The sequence below is a fragment of the Tursiops truncatus genome, chromosome 11 (assembly GCF_011762595.2).
Source record: "Tursiops truncatus isolate mTurTru1 chromosome 11, mTurTru1.mat.Y, whole genome shotgun sequence".
NCBI lineage: Eukaryota > Metazoa > Chordata > Mammalia > Artiodactyla > Delphinidae > Tursiops > Tursiops truncatus.
This window is the reverse complement of record NC_047044.1, coordinates 66,705,005-66,722,973: the sequence shown is the minus strand read 5'-3', so window position 1 is coordinate 66,722,973 and position 17,969 is coordinate 66,705,005. Positions and strand designations below refer to the sequence as shown.

The following is a 17,969-nucleotide window of genomic DNA, read 5'->3' as shown; positions in this document are numbered from 1 at the left end:
CTCCTCTGATACTCTCAAATCTACTCTAGTCCATCTTTCACACCCATCACTCCACTGAAACTGTTCCTGTCAAGCTTTCCAATGCTAAATAGTGGTCTTTTCTGAGTTCCCATCTTATTATGCTATTGTCAGCATTGATCGACTCTCCCCTTCTTTATTCCCTTTCTTCATTAGCTTCTAGGACACCCATCCGCTTGGCTTTCCTCCCACTTCAGAGTTTGGTCCTTCTCAGTCTCTTTTACTGGTTCCTCATCTTCTCTCAGATATCTTAACATCGGAGAGTCTCAGGGCCCAGTCTCTTTGGTCCTGTCCTCTTCCCTACTCACTCCCTTGGCAACGTCATCCAGTCAGGGTTTAAGTACTGTCTATATACTAAGGTACATCCCAAATGTACATCTCCAGCCCAAGCTTAGCTCCTGAAATCTAAGTTTGTTCATCCAATTACAAGCTCTCCACTTGAAGATCTCATTCACATTACGAACTCAAGATGTTTAAAATTTAGCGTCTGATCTTCCCCCAAGAACCTAACTCACCCACAGACTTCCTACCTCAGTTAATGATGATCCCATCCCTCCGCAAGCCCAGGCAAGAACCTTGGAGTCATCCTTATTCCCTCTGCCTCATACCACCTTTATTCTGTCAGGAAATCCATTTGGCTCTATCTTTAAAAGATATCCAGAATTCAACCACTTGTCTTTACCACCATGCTACTACCATGGGCCAAGCCACCATTATCTCCTCCAAGGACTGTTACACTATCCTCCGGACTTTCCTGCTTCTATCCTTCCCCTTTAGTCTATTCTCAACACAGTGGCCACAGTGACCCTTTGACAGTGTAAATCATATTATATCACTTCCCTGTTCCCCCGTCACTCAGAGTAAACACCAAAGACCTTACAGTGAAATACACCTCATTATCTGACCTCTTCTCTCACTATTCTCTCTGTTTACACCCCTCCGGTCACACTGCCTCCTTGCTGTCCTTTGAACATACCACTCAAGTTCCCACTTACCAGTATCTCCATCTATGTGCTCTGTCTTCCTGCTTAGATCCTTTGCATTCCCTTTTCCAGCAGCCTAAAATGCTCTCCCCACAGATACCCATATGACTAATTTCCTCACCTTCTTCAGATCTTTGCTCAGATGCCATCTTTTTTTTTTTTTTTTTTTTTTTTTGGGTACGCAGGCCTCTCACTGTTGTGGCCTCTCCCGTTGCGGAGCACAGGCTCCAGACGCGCAGGCTCAGTGGCCATGGCTCACGGGCCTAGCCGCTCCGCGGCATGTGGGATCTTCCCGGACCTGGGCACGAACCCGCATCCCCTGCATCGGCAGGCGGACTCTCAACCACTGTGCCACCAGGGAAGCCCGAGATGTCACCTTTTTAGTGAAGCCTTCTATGACCTCTTTATTTATAATAGCAAAAACCACCTCCAGTCCTCCTGTATTACATTCTCCCCACAGCCTTTATCAGATTCTTACACTCTTCTAATTTACTTACACACTACACTCATGATTTGTTATCTGTCTTCCTCCACTAGAATGTAAGCTCTTAAGGGCAAAGATTTCTGTCTGTTTTGTTCACTGATATATCTCAGGCACTTCAAAGAGTTCCTGGTGCACATTCCTCTCTTTGCACGTGGTTAGTAGAAATTTGTTAAATGAAAGAAATGAATGACTGAACAAATGAATAAATGAATGAATGCATAGAACTCTGCATCCAACATTTCATCAAAATACAAATGGAATAATTGCAAATTTTGAGCATGTACTATGCTATAAGCAAGTCTAAACAAATATTAACAGTCCCTATCATACACACAAGTGTGGAAACATACTTGCAATTATAAAAGAGGAAGTACAGAGTCTGTCTGAAAGCAAAAACAGGAATGTCTCACCCAGAATTCTATGTTCAGGTATATATTAATGGAAAAAATAATATGTAGGAAATTTTAAAGATGTGCATAGCTGAGGATGAGAAGCAGAGTACAATGAGATTAGGGTGCTCTAGACAGAATGAAGGAACACAAGCAAAGACCTGACAGCAATAGTGAGAGTATGAAGATGCACTGAAAAATGTCTGGAGTTAGGAGATGGTTGGATTGAGAACTAAGCAGGGATCATTTCACAAACATCTGTGTGTGTCCTATTAAAGAATTTAAGCTTCATCCTAAAAGCAATGGGAATCTTCTGGTTCCTTCACTTCTTTATCAGCAATGACCTTTCTCTCCATCCTATCAGCCACTCATCCCCATGGTCCTATCCTAGACCTCATCACTACTAGAAACTGCATTACTTCTAAACTCTTAATTTTACAATAGTACAATACCACACTTTTCAGCCACCAGATCTCTTGTTCATGTATTCCCACAGCTACAAACCTTCAGCCCTTCCCTCAACTAGCCTAGATCATGGTACACTATCATAATCACACTCTTTCCAAAGACCCTGAGCTCTCTTATCCTTTTATCCCTCCATACTACGCTCTTGTCAAAACCCTGATTGTTACTCTGCCTTCTTCATATATGCACTGGCATCTGAAAATTGGTAAAGAAAAATCATGACTGTAAAACTTGTTTAGCTTTAAATTAGTATCACAGACTGAAAGCAAGCGGGACCCTGTGGGGTCCTCCCAGGTACAAATCCTTTCCATGTTTCTTTTTTATGGGAAATGGGCTTTATTCAGCCTCCTAGACCTTCCTGAATACTAAAAGGCAGAATCAAACTGGTACTACTCAGGGAAGTGAGGGAATGCAGAAACAAGGGAGGAGAACTCAAGAAACAATAGTGCAGCTATTAAAGCAAGCTCCTTCCTCCTCGAGACATACATAACAAAATCTTTGAGTTCTTCTGCAGGAACTAAGGCCCCACCCAGGTGGAGGATGGTAACTTCAGGCTGAGCACAATATTCCTGGAGTGCAGCCCTGTTACCTCACCACTAACCACTCAGAAGAAATTCACACTCCCCACAGCCCTCATACCCAATTTTGCTGACAAAACTTCTCCCCCAAAACAGTCAGCGAGTTTGGGGGTATTGAGTCACTCATTCTACTTGCTTGGGCCTGCAGTAAACCTTTCTCTGCTCCAGACTCCAACTTTTCAGTTTGTTTTGCCTTTCTGTGCTGCAGGCACATAAAACTGGGTTCGGTAACAAGTACACAGAAAGACCCAGAAACCCTCACTACTCTGTTTTTCTGGTAGATTCACTTTCCCACACCCTCTTTTATTTTATCTCCTTTTTCCTCTAACCTTCCACACCCCTCCTCAGTCTTCACCTTCACTCTCAGCTGAAGACTTTGCTAGGGAACCATTGACTAACACCACCATCCTTGGCCAGACATGATGATAACCACTTGCATGAGTTGTCTCACAACACAAGGTCCCAATGAGGAACACGGTGCTCCTGCTGAGAACTAACTGAGAGAATTCTGGAGGGCCCACAAGGAGGGAGTAGACACCAGCCAACCTCCCAGAAACCCTCACGCTGGAATCCATCTTGGCTGAGACATGCGTGCACCATCAGGCAGGACCCTGAGTCAGACCAAATATGAACCAAGAAAGATGATTGGCCAGAGACAACCCAGAAACTAACCCCATTACCGTAAAACCTGAGACTGTGAGTCATGTGGCAGCGCAGTTCCCCTGCTGCTCTCTGCCAGGATGCCCCTTCCCAATAAAGTCTTTTGCTTTATTAGGATGTGTGTCCTTGGACAATTCATTTCCGAGTGTTAGACAAGAGCCCCCTCTTGGGCCCTGGAAGGGGTCCCCCTTCTGGCAACATACCTACACAGAGATGTGCCTCTGCACTGCTCTTTTCTGTGAGTCCAGAGGAGAAAATGCTCTCCCCTGCTGAAGGAAGGCCCCCTTCCACACATGGTCCTTTATCCAATCCCTCCTGCTGTCATCAAGACTGTCTCCTTCTCTCCCGTTCCTACATTGTTGATATCCCCTCTCAACTAAAGCATTCCATTGCTTCCCCGACATTCTCTAGTAGCTTTGACTTCAAAGAAAAGGACCTCACTTCACTGTAGACACCCCTCTACATTCCACACTACCTTTCCACCCCACTTCACAGCAAAACTGCTTCAAACTTTTTCTATACTCAACCCTGTCTGCTTTCTCACTTTTCCTCATCTCTCTGAAACTGAGCAGGACCCTGTGGGGCCCTCACAGGTACAAAAGGCTTTCTGTGCCCCCCGTTTCTTGTTTGTAGGAAAAGGGCTTCAGCCTCCCAGACCTTCTCTGAGTTCAAAAGGGAAGATTCAAACAGTTACTAATTCGGGATCGTATAGCAATGGGGTAGGGTCCTCGTTCCTCCACAGGGGATGTGCAGCAATGGGATACTGAGTTCTTCCACAGGAGCTGGGAAGAACTCCCGAGCTCCACCCAGTTAGAGGACGGACGGTAACTTCAGGCTGAGCACAGTCTGTGGGCCCCAGACTGGTTGCAACCAGAGGGCTGGTGACTGAGATTCCTGGAGCACCACCCTGTCACCTCCCCACCAACAAATCAAAAGAAAGTCACATACCCTGCAGCCCTCTTCCCCAATTTTGCCTATAAAACTTCTCCCCCAAAACCATCAGGGAGTTTGGGGTTTTGAGCCACTCATTCTCCTTGCGTGGCGCTTGCAATAAACCTTTCTTTGCTCCAAACTCCAACGTTAAAGGTTGTTTGGCCTCACTGTGCACACGAACCTGGGTTTGGCAACATCTTCAGTGGGCTCCAATCTGGCTTTCACTTACATTTAAGACTATTTTTGTCAATGTCATTTTCATTCTCTCTGTTGTCAAATTCAAAGAGCTTTTCTCTGTCCTTATCTTACCTCTCAGCAGCATTCCAGGAGGAGGTTAGCCTTTTCTTGTTATAATCTTCTCTTGGCTTCCTGACACAATGCATTCTTGCTTTTCCTCTCACCTCACTGCCTCCTCCTTCTCAGAGACGGTGTCTCCTTCACAAACTCTCTTTGCTGGTGTCCCTCAGAGTCATTCCAGGGTCCTCTTCTTCTGTTTTCTCTCTACACCTTTTCTTCCATGATCCCACCCAATAGTTTTAAATACCACCTATATTTTGATGATTCCCAAATTGGTATCTCCAGTATGGATGTCTCCTCTCAACCCCAGGTACTCATAACCAACTTTAACCAATGTCCATTGAATGACTCAACAGCTTCATGAACCCAAAATTGAATTTCCAGTTCAAACTCGTTCCCCATACCTTCACTGTCTTAGTAAATGTCTTCTTTGCTCATCTCACTGCTCAACCCAAAAGCCTCAGAATCTTTGTGATCCCTTCATTTCTGTCATTCATCACATTTAATCCATCAGAAAGCCCCAATGATTCTAGCTTTACAGCCTATCTCAAATATACCCATTTCTTTAACTGCCATCAACTTTGTCCATGCCACCATCATTTCCTCATTTCCCCTCTAGTCTACTGAATAGTCTTTCCCTCCCTCCCTCCCTCCCTCCCTCCCTTCCTTCCTTCCTTCCTTCTTTCCTTCCTTCCCTCTTTCCTTCTTCCTATTACAGAGCAATGTGCCTCCAGTGCAGAAAGCCAAACTCTGACAGCAGGTGTTTGCAGCAAAGTAAGAATTTATTTGCAGGAAGTCAAGCAAGGAGAATGGGCAGCTCATGCTCAAAAGACTCAAATTCCCAATGGCTTTCAGGCAAGAGTGTTTAAAGACAGTATTGGGAAGAGGTTCATAGAATGCGTGATCACCTCTTGGACTTTCTTCTGATTGGTTAGAGGTGAAGTAACAGGGTAATGTTTCAGGAATCTCAACCTTCTGGTTCCAACCAGTCTGGGGTCTACATCTTGTGGTCAAAAAGTGTCATCATCCTCCACCCAGTTGGGGGAGGGGGCGTCTTAGTTTCTACAGAACGATTCAAAGATATGCATCAGGTTGTTATATTTATCCCTTCAGGAGGATTTAGGAGTCCTGTGACCCTATTGTCCTAACCATTAACTGCTTGAGCCTGCTCTCTGGAACGCAGGGAAGGCCTAGGAGACTAAAGCCCTTTTCTCTACAAACAAGAAACAGAGAACAGAGGGGTTTTTACCTGGGAAGGACCCCCAGGGTCCTGCTTGGTTTCAGTCTCCCCTTTTCATTGATACTCCTCAATCCTGAGAGGAACAGGGGCAGGACAAGAAAGGGAATAAAGTTTTGGATAGAGAGATTAATCATAAACTCAGCAAGGGAACTCAGTTTTAGGGGGACTCGGTTTCCCTTCCTTCTCTTTCTCTCTCTCTCTCTTTCTCCTTCCTTCCTTTCTCTTTCTGCCTACTTTGTAATCTCTTGCCTATCCCTTCCTACCCCATTCGCCGCAACAAGAAAGTGATTTTAAAAAATAAGAAGATTACTCCCTCACCCTTCCCTGGGTTCTATTGCACTTATAATAAAATCCAAACCACTTACCATGTTTTATATGACTGGGCTTCATCTAGTCCCTGCCCAACGCTACAGCCCCTTCCCCTTTGCTGAACAATGCTTATCCCCATAGATTCTGCCCCAGTTCCACAGACATAGCATGTTTTCCAGTCTCAAAGCATCTGCACATGATCTTTCTTCTGCTGGGAACCTTCCTCCCGCCACTCCTGCACATCCAGATTCTTCCCATCCTTCACAATGTGCCTGAAATGTTACCACCCATGGTAAAGTTTGCCTCATATCTACCTTGTTTCTTTTCTAGAACTTATTATAATTTACACTTTTTTATTGACTTAGATTGTCTCTTCAGTGAAACTGAATATAAGCTGTGTGGGCAATGACCACATTGAACTTGTTCACCATGATATTCCTATAGTCTAGGACAGAGCCTTGCAAACACGTATTTCTTTCTTTTTTTTTTTTTTTTTTTTTTTTTTTTGCGGTATGTGGGCCTCTCACTGTTGCGGCCTTTCCCGTTGCGGAGCACAGGCTCCGGACGCGCAGGCTCAGCGGCCATGGCTCATGGGCCCAGCCGCTCCGCGGCACATGGGATCTTCCCAGACCGGGGCACGAACCCGCATCCCCTGCATCGGCGGGTGGACTCTCAACCACTGCACCACCAGGGAAGCCCCTCAAACACGTATTTCTTGAATGAATTAAGTACCAAATCAATGACATACCTGGAGGGAAGTGACATGATCAAATCCATGTTTTAGGGCAGTGGCTCTTAACTGGAGGCAATCCTCCCTCTCCCTCAGGGATGTTTGGATGTTTTGTATTGTCATGACTGGAGTGAAGGAGGACTTGCTAGTGGGTAGAGGCTAGGGTTGCTGATAAGCATCCTGTAAGGCACAGGACAGCCCTACACAACAAAGAATGATTTGGCCCCAAAGGCCCACAGTGTCAAGGTTAAGAGATCCTGCTTTAGAGAGATCAAGGTAAAATTTAAAGAATACATTATTGCTAATCTCTTCCTCAGTTGGCAGTGCTAATCTCTTCCTCAGTTGGCAGAGACCAATTAGAAGGTCGTTCCAGGTAAGAGAGGATGTCCTATAATAGAAAAAAGTATGTGGTAAGGAGAGAAGTTTGGATATAGGGTAAATGTTTAGAGCTGACTATACTTTGTAAATAACCATTGGAGGAGAGAGAGAGTCAGACAGACAGACAGACAAAGATATCCAGGATTACCCACAAGTTTCTTGTTTAGATGTCTAGATAAAAGCAGTGCATTCATTAAGTCTGAAGATATAGGAAGCTGAGCTCACTTGGAGAGGAAGATGAAATCAGTCTTGAATGAAACGTGAAGTTAATAAATTGTTGGGGAACTCACAATTCGAACCTAACAAATTCCATCGCTGAAGTAAAAAAAAAAAACCCAAGATATACATTCTCAGAGATAAATCAAGACAAATCTTATAAAGGTGAAAACAATATGGTATGAATAAATAGCATACAGTACAATTACTAGAGATATTTCACAAAAGGAAAGAAAAGAGAATAACATGAAATAAGGTAAAAAGGAACAAAAACTTCAGAAATGCAGTGATTCAAAATATCTAGAGAAATCACTGAGAGCATACAATAAAGCAGAAACTGAATTTACAATAAGATGATAATGAGAGTAGGAAACCTTTAAACTGATGTATAATCCCTTTTAGCACAAGTGGGCAATTAAATGGCCAGTTTGGATTACTCATGTGAAAGGAATTTAAAAGTTTTATAATATATATAGAAAAGATCTTTTCTATATGTATCCCCTTTAAAAACAATGGTGTTAAGGCTTCTGATTTTATTTCTGACCTTTATAACTTGAAGTTCTTCATCATAAAGAAGATTTATATATGTTTATGGAACCACAACATAAAAATATACTTTTGACTGAAAGAAATTATACTTTAAGATCAAGGCTTAATTGTAAAAGACTACAATATTTTAAAATACTGGTTGTGGGACTTTCCTGGTGGCACAGTGGTAAAGAATCTGCCTTACAATGCAGGAGACACAGGTTCGATCCCTGGTCAGGGAACTAAGATCCCACATGCTACAGGGCAACTAAGCCTGCGCCACAACTACTGAGCTCATGCACCTCAACTAGAGCCCACGTGCTGCAAACTACAGAGCCCACACGCTCTGGAACCTGTGCGCCACGAGAGAAAATCTGCACGCTACAACTAGAGAGAAGTCTGCACACCACAAGGAAGAGCCCGCACACTGCAAGGAAAGATCCCGTATGCCTCAATGAAGATCCGTGTGTCACAACTAAGACCCAAGGCAGCCAGAAATAAATTAAATAAATAAATAAACAATAAAGAAATTTAAAAACAAACAAATAAATAAATAAAATAAAATACTGGTTGTGGTAGGCTGAGATATCTTCCCTCCAAAGATATCAGATCCTAATCCCTGGCACCTGTAAATTTTACCTTATCTGGAAAAAGGGTCTTTGCAGATGCGATTAAGTTAAGGGTCTTGAGATGGGGAGATTATTCTGGATTATCTGCGTGGACTCTAAATGCAATCACATGTAATCTTATAAGAGGGAGGCAGAGGGAGACTTGATACAGGCAGAAGTAGAGAAAACAGAAGAGGAGGCCATGTGACTATGGAGACGGATTGGAGTGATAGAGCCGCAAGCCAAGGAATGCTGGCAGCCAGCAAAAGCTGGAAGGGGAAAGGAATAGATTCTCCTCTAGAAGTTCCAGAAGAAGCTAGCCTTGCCAACACCTTCATTTCAGCCCATTAATATTGATTTTGGACTTCTTGCCTCCAGAACTATGAAAGAATACATTTCTGTTGTTTTAGGACACCAGTTTGCAGTAATTTGTTATTATAGCAGCCATAGGAAACTAATACAAAAGAATATTTTAAATACTTGTATATTTAAAAAACAAGAAGGAAAGTAGGGAGAGAGATGAGACGAGATGTGCAGATATCTGATCTCAGAGGACATTGTAAACTGTATGAGGGAGGTTGGTCTTGATCTTAGCTTAGGGAAGAACCACAAAAAGATTTTAATCAGAAGAATGGTCTGATCAAATCTGCATTTAAAAAGGATCCTTCTGACTACAGCCTGGAGAAGGAGTTGGAAGGAAGCTAGAAGGAAGAATGCAAAGAGACTTCTAGGAAACAAGAAGGGGTTGCAAACCAGAGGGACTGGTGATCTGGAATACATTAGCGGCTGTGGGGATGGTTAGAAGGGGCCAGGTTGAAGAGATGTTTAGGAGAATGCATAGACAAGACTCAGTAATTAATTATATATGAGGGGAGCAGGGAAGAAAGAGTCAAGCTGACTCCCATGTTGCTGACTTCAGCAACTGTTTGTCCTATTTTACTATTGCCCACAGAAGGAAATACTGCTAAAGATTTGAGGCGAAAGAAGAACTCATGTGAATTTGAGATGTCTGTGAGACATCCAAGTCAATGTGTGTTTTCTAATTTTAAAAGTAACATGATTTGTAGTAGATTATTTGGAAAATGGAGGGAAAAAAGAAAGCAAACATCATCTTTAACCCCACTACTCAGAGACAGTTACAGTTAATACACGGGTGTATAGTCTTTTCTTTAAATCTGTATACACACACACACACACACACACACACACACACACACACAAGCAGTATTAGGTGATTAAAATATTGTTTTGTAATCTGTTTTTCCCTTTAACAATGAATCATGGCCATTTTTATCAATCATCATTCTTCTACAATACTTTCAACGGCTGCATAGGATTTTATTATATAAATTTGCTACGACTGATTTTAGCAGTCCCCTATTGTTATCAAACCCCTTTTGTCATCAAAATATATAACGAGAGGACTTTTAGGGCAGTGCAACTATTCTGTAGTTAAATATCATTATACGTTTTTCAAAACACATAGAATGCACAACACCGAGAGTGAGCTCTGATGTAAACTATGGATTTTAGGTGATAATGGTGTGTCACTGTAGATTCTTTCATTGTAACAAACGTACCATTTTTGTGTGAGATGTTGATAGGAAGGGAGGTCGTGTACATGTGGAGGCGGGAGGCATATGGGAACTCTCTGTACCTTCTGCTCAACTGTGCTGTGAACCCAAAACTGCTCGAAAAAATAAAGTCAAGTGTATTATGATGAGCATCCTTGTATGTAACTCTGTTTGCATATTCCTGACTATTTCCTTAAGATAAATTCCAGTAAGTGGAATTGTCTGCTCAAAAGGTATGCTCATTTAACAACTTGTTTGTGTTACCGAATACCCCTCCAGAAAGTTTATGGTAAGTTACACCCCTAAGAGAGTACACTTGAGTTGATTTCTCATCCCTGACTCAACACTGTCCATATCGTATTTCACTCCACACCTCCATTTACCCCATCCTCAAAATAATGCTATCGAAACATTATTGGATATTTCCATCAAAAAATCCCCATTTTCTTAACCACAATATAGTACCAAGTTCACTCTGTTTTTTGACTACCAGCTAGCTGCATCTCTGAGAAAATGTATGCCATGCTAATTTGTCTTTATTTAAAATAAAGAAATTCCCACATGGATCCCAGATGTTGACCATTTAATGCAAGAAGGTGTTTCCTCATTATACAAACATGGTATGTGTCCTAAATATTGGCATTGTTTCATTTACGAATCACTTAAAATAACTACATCACAAAAAACAATGGTTCACGTGTGAGTCATAAATTAAACAATGCCAATTTTTTGATGTGCACCACATTTGTATAATAAGGAAACACCTTGGATTAAATGGTCAACATCTGGAATCCATGTGAGGGCTTTAAAAAATTAGTGCTACATTTTCTTAAATTGTCCCATTGTAGAAAGAAATCCAAAATGGAGGCAATTTTTACAAAAATTTCCCTGCTCCAAATATCCTTGCAAGTAGTGCATTGCTTGGTTGGTACAAAAGCCTAAGTCAAAGCAATATAGTCAAGTTCCATTACAGGGAATGCCATAGGAGTCTAAGTCTTCTGTTTTCATTTATTTTAGATCTTATGCTGTGATACTGAGGAACACAGTTGTAGTGGATTGAATAGTGGTTCCCAAAAAAGATACGTCTATGTCCTAACTCCTAAAACCTGTGACTATGAACTTATTTGGGAAAAAAAGGGCCTTTGCAGATACAATTAAGGATCTTTAGATGTGATATTCCTGGACTTCAGCTCTAAATCCAGTGACAGGTGTCCTGGATAAAAGAAAGAAAGAAAAGAAGAAAAAAAGAAATAAAAGAAAGGCAGAGGGAAGTTTGTGACATAAACACATAGGAGAGAAAAACATAAGAAGTCAGAAGTAGAGACTGGAGTCACACAGCCCAAACCAAGAATATCTAGAGGCACCACCAGAAGCTGAAGAGGGGGCTTCCTAAAACCTTCTGAGAGACCAAGGCCCTGCTGACATCTTAATTTTAAATTTTTAGCCTCCACAACTCTAAGAGAATAAACTTCTGTTATTTTAAGCCACACAGTTTATGGTAACTTGTTATGGTAGCCCTAGACAACCACCATGGAAATTCATTGTAATAGGATTAGATTTACATTATGAATTGGTTACCACACGCACTTTTTTCAAATTTAACATGCTTGATATTTTGACTTTTGATTAGCATCAAGCACTTAATGGTTCTATTTGGGGTTTAGATAACATTCAAGGCTCTCTTTTAACCTTGGAATGTTCTGATCCCAAAAGATTCTCTCCATAATTTCTGTTGTTCAAGCACATTTGAGAGAATATCCATAGAGTTGTGAGAGCTGGGGAATTCTAGACTGGACAGGCAAAACAGCCTTATCAACGAAACCTTCAAAATGGTGATACACGTCAGATACCCATTAGCTTACTTGACCTCTGCCCACATTGTGAACAAAAATATGTATCTGAAAAAGCTGACTAATGTATCAATGTGACCATAAAGCACAATTAAAGAGAGGTAGACTATTACCCTACACTAGTTATGTTTGCTGCTGGCTACGTACTGAAATCCATGTGTATACACTCCCTTGGATTTTGAATGGATGGGGGATGTTTTGATAAATTTCATGGTGGATTTTTGGAAGAGGCTCTCCAGTTAGTATATTTGATATTCCTTGATATTCAACACCACTGAAAGTATAAGCCCAAACTTCCTCAATTTTCATTCTACATCTAGTGTTTGCTGGGCTTTCATTTAGTTAAAAGAAATAACAAGCATCAGATTGTTTTTCTTAAGTAAATTTTTGGTACAGGAGCCCAAGATCATTCTTCCCATGACCTACCATCTCCTGGCCCCATCCCCTGGTCCACCTCAAGAAATGAAGGAGTTACAAAGAAATAATATTATGCAGCTGTCATAACCAGTTTAAGGAATTTTTAATGGCATGGGAAAATATTCTCTATAAAGTTGAGTAAAAAAAAACAGAGGATAAACTAGATAAACACTAGGATCCAAATTTGTTTAGACATACACATTTACATACACATACATTCAAAAGTGAAAAATTTTCGCAAGAGCTAAACTGGCTATCTCCAGATGGCAGAATTACACATGAATTTTTCTTTGTTAGCTACATTTTCAAGTGTTTCTTAATAATGAGCATGTATAGCTTTTATAACCAAAAATACTAATGTAATGGAACCCAACTAACAGCTGGAAGCTAAGAACCATCTTTGGGGGGGGCTAGTACGTTGTCCTTAAGGTATTTGCTTATTTAAGAACTGGTTTATAAAGGATATAAATTAATTCTCCAAGATTTTCCCTATATAATCAAGAATACGCATCATCCTGATTTCCTCCCACTTGTGTTATTTGCTTTTTCTTCGCTCTTACCACTCACCATGGTTGCAAGTTGCTCTGAGGCTGGGAAGGTAGAAAGACGAAAGTAGAGGGTAGGGTGCACTATGAACAAAAAAGTCACTATATTCTTTCCTTAGACTCTTTCTGACTCCTCTTGGGACCAATTGTGGCCTAAATGGAGGGGAGAGAGCACAGAAAATCAGCAATACCAAATAGCTTGTATTTTTCTGAAAAATGGAGCACTCAATAATCACCCCCCCCCCAATCCACCACCACCACTGCAAATGGATAGATAGGGTTTTGGAGGATGTTAGATTATTTTTTACCCCAAATTTACTGGATCCAGTCACTGGTAACACGGAATATTTCAGAAATAGTTTGGCAAGAAGACTAGATCATAAGTTCCTTAAGGGCACGGACCATGCTCTCCCTCATATTTGTTTACATAGAGCCTAGGACAGTGCCTGACACATAATGCTTAAGAAGTGTTGAGATCCAGAAAGAAAAAATATTTTTGTGGATTTCAAAAGAGTGCAGAGGCAGTGTCTAACAAGCTCACAAGCGCAGTGGAATGAGCTTTGTTTTATTAAAGGCCAGCGGAACCTGACGAAATCACTGGTCATCAAGGGATCGGTGGTGGAGCAAGCTGGGGAGTATGTACCTTTGCAAAAGATGCATCAGAATGGGGAATGAAGGGGGCCAGAAAGAACACGTGTGGTTTATATTTAATTATGCTTTTATATTTGAAAAGTGAAAAGAAGTATATGTATGATTCTAAGGGGGTGGAGTGGGAGGTGTGGGTGCTGAAGAGTATTATGAGGTATATGCCAAATCTGTGCACATACCCAAAACTGGTTGGAAGGTATGGCATGTTCAAGGGTATGGATTTTTAAAGGCTGTGAACCACCAGACTGAATAATTAGGTTCCCCATTCAAACCACTTCATTACTAAGAAAACAGAGTTGCCTTTTAAACATCGGTGATCATGGCCTCACTGTCTCCAGATCCAGTGACCATTCCAAACCTGGTTATATACTTCCAACCCTTCATACTTAGCGTTATAAAATATTTTCCTGTATAAACGCTGAAGGATGGTGTTCACCATTTTTTCCCTTCTCTTCCACCTAAGATTAATTAGACAATGTCCTTTCAAAAATTTTAAACACTTTTGCCTGCAGGCTTATATGGTCCTGGTGCTTTCTAGAGTAGTGTTAGTCTGGAAAGCAGACAGAAAACATACTCCTATGTGATCACTCGGAGCAAAGGAGTCTGCATTTAGAAAACAGAGGGAAATACACGTGTAAGAACACTGTAGGTGGAGGCGGCGTTGGTAAAGCACAAGTCAAAGGGGAAAGGAGACCCTTGTCAATTAGAATATGAAGCTCAGCACTTCTCTCCAACAATCTGGGTAAATGAAGGCAAAATCAAGGCACAGCAAGCATATGCCTGTGGACCATGTGCGTGTTTGTGTGTGTTTCCTAAGTAACCCTAATATATTCATCCAAGATGTACTTTTCCTAAGCCTTTAACACACTCTGAGGTAGAAACCAATTAAAAAATGTATCTGTGGGCTTCCCTGGTGGCGCGGTGGTTGACAGTCCGCCTGCCGATGCAGGGGACACGGGTTCGTGCCCCGGTCCGGGAAGATCCCACATGCCGCGGAGCGGCTGGGCCCGTGAGCCATGGCCGCTGAGCCTCCGCGTCCGGAGCCTGTGCCCCGCAAAGGGAAAGGCCACAACAGTGAGAGGCCCGCATACCGGAAAAAAAAAAAAATGTATCTGTGTATACGATTATCAGGCCAATCATACAGAGAGAAGCCTCCGCTGGGTCTCAGAGCTCGAGATGAAACCCTGGGGGACGATCATTTAAGCACCAAGTAGCTCACTTCTAAAACCTGGGTAATCGGATGGCCAAGACGCATGTTTCTCTCATTTGATTTTTAAATTATTCTCAAGAAACATTGACCATAGATAAGCACTCTATGATTTCTAGCAACAAGTGATAGAAAAATACACTTCCATTTCATAAACACTCCTGAGTGACTCTTCTCTACAGAGACTTCAAAGTTGAAGACTTTTGTGATTCTTTACTTTCCCCAAACTTCAAAATTAATAGAGAAGATACTGAAGAGAAAAGCATTCCCCAAGTAAGAGATTATAAAGTACAACGTGCTTCTGAATTTCTTTAATAAATTTCTCTGCAATCCTCAAAATGTATGTCTTACAATGCATCTGAGAGCTGGGTGAATACATTCACAGTGGTAGACACCCCCGCACGGTTGGTTAGATTTCAAGAGCTGAAACTTGACTGCCAGGGGTCAAATCCCATTTATTACCCTCAGTACCTTGGGCAAATCACCCTGACCATACTGGTCTGGGTCCCTTGTCTGAGTAACAAGAATCCTAATAGTAATAGAGTCCCTACACTTCATAGGGTTATTGTCACGAGGATTAAATGAGTTAATCCACATTAAAGGCTTATTAGCAGTCTCCAGCACACAGAAAGGACCTGATAAATGTAAATGAGGTTAACATTATACAAAGAAAAGAAACCGTATTATAAATCATTTTAAGACAGGTTTTAAAATTTAAATTGCTGTCAGCAGATCCCTGCCTCTGCTTCCCACAAAGAGGGACTGAGACAATCTTCTTCTGAGATGATTTTTGATCTTGTGATAAAGACATAAGCTAGCATACACCCAATCAAGTCCCGTTCATACAAAACAATTCCCTGGTGTTGACAAAAAACATTATCATCTGAAATATTACCTTTGCTAAAACTCTAAACCCTCAAAGTCTATAGCTAAGAACGTAAGCAAATTAGAAGCTACTCTCTTTATGCAGCTTTCTAACAAAATTCCACATCATGAACTTCTACTAATGTTTCTTGTCCACAGATTAATAACAACCTAGTTCAAAACCACATCATTTCCTTTTTCTGCCTCATTTCCTTCAAAGTGAAACATAATTTTTTCTTGGACCTGGAATAAAAAATTCTAGATGAACTAAGCAAATCGTTACCAGAAATGCAATTTTATAATAATACTATTTCAGAGTACTCAAGAAACATAAAACATCTGTGGTGATGTTTTTGTTAATACATAAAAATAACCTAATATATACTGCATACCACCTAGATGGAAAATTGAGTCTATAACTAAAAGTGCAAACAGAAATCACTATAGATCCCATCAGTATCGGGTTTTGAAGCCCAGTTGGGAACATTTTAAGAACTGTGACACTTCTGTAAGTCTTGGTTGGAGGTCACAAACTGCTTGGCACAGATGTTTTCTTTGGCCAACACAGTATTTCAAAATTATTAAACTCAAATATCTTTAGGTGAGTCATGCCCTCTATTTACCTGACAGGCCCTTAAAGGCGTTTTATTTGGCAGACCCTGCTTAAGACCCATCCTTACAGAAAAGAGATCAAATGATAATCATTAGTTAAATGGGTCCCTCCCTCACTGATAGCCTGATAAAGTCCAGAGCCTTGGAAATTAAAGGTACTAACAGTTACATTCAGAAATTCTTCTAGTTGCTTGTTGGATTAATTGTAAATACATACTTTCAGTGCATGTATCTAGTAGTGGCTCATTTGATTAGGATCTCTGAGCTGAGCTGTTAAAAATCACTTACATCTGGATACTGAAAGAAACCAGAAAGTAGAGAGTTTTTTAAAAATGTTCTTTTGATATGAAAATTTGTACTGAAGTCCAAATTTCACATAATTTTCAAAAAATTAAAAACATTCAGTCATCGTTGGTTTTTCTTCATATAAAAGGAAGTGAATTTGCTCAATGCACTATTTAGAGAGAAACTAATTTCTACTAATGTATTTTGATGAATATTTATATATATACACATAGACACACACGCATATATACACATATTCAGAGTAAGGACTGAGCTGACCATTATTCTCGTTCTTTTCAGTTCCATCGTACTTTCTGGGAGATTCTGTTCCACTTACAAATTAAGTCTGAGTCTAGGACCCACATAAGAGAACACTGGAGAGGTTTCCTAAAACATTAGTCCATGCTTCACTCCAAAGGTGTTAGGTTTTAGGCACTGATGAGACACAAGCTAGCAGGCTTAAGAGTCCAAACGTTAATAGTTAACTGTTCTTTACGTTAACGTGGCAGAATGCTTCCATTCACACTGAGCCAGTAAGTACACCCTTGTCTCTGGCATCCTCTTCAGAACACAAATATAAGGCACCTTGCAGTGACTTTGCTTCTGGGGCCAATGCCCCTGGACTCTCCAGGATTAGTCTCTCTGATGGTTCTGGTGAATTCTCCCTCCATCTTGGACTCGAATGCTGTTGGGAGATTTCCCAGAGTGAAGGACATGGAGAAGGGAAACCCAGAGCAGATCTTGAGAGGGGGTCCTCTTGAAGGACTACTTCTTGGATACACCTGTTGGAAAGCACTTCCTTTTCTTTGGAATTCCGCCATTTCATCCTTCTGTTCTGAAACCAGATTTTCACCTATTGATAAAGTAATTGGACAAAATGATCACTTACATCACGTTACTTCACTTCAGCATTTTAAACTGTAATTTCTTCCACTGTGCCTTCCATAGAATACCTTATCCTGAGAGCCAGCCTAGCAAAGTCCTTGTGGCTTTTTACTTCAGAAGTTATCTGAGAAATTACTTTAGTACAGCATCTCCACACACTTATGAAACAAAACAACTGTGGTAAGCTGCTGACATCCTGAAAGTCAGACATCTTTCAAGACTGATTTAACTCTCTTCGATATTTTAAAATCTCATTTAGTCTGTGC

At 41.1% G+C, this 17,969-nt stretch overlaps 1 protein-coding gene across 1 annotated transcript in view; it reads right to left on the bottom strand.

The window, feature by feature from the left end:
- Positions 1 to 15,359: 15,359 nt before the first annotated feature.
- Positions 15,360 to 17,969, bottom strand: part of DBX2 (developing brain homeobox 2) — a 40,771-nt gene continuing 38,161 nt past the window's right edge. Inside the window, exon 4 of the mRNA XM_019934145.2 lies at positions 15,360 to 17,671. Within this exon, the coding sequence (XP_019789704.1) occupies positions 17,339 to 17,671 (333 nt within the window). The 3' untranslated portion in view covers positions 15,360 to 17,338. The remainder of the gene's footprint in view (positions 17,672 to 17,969) is intronic.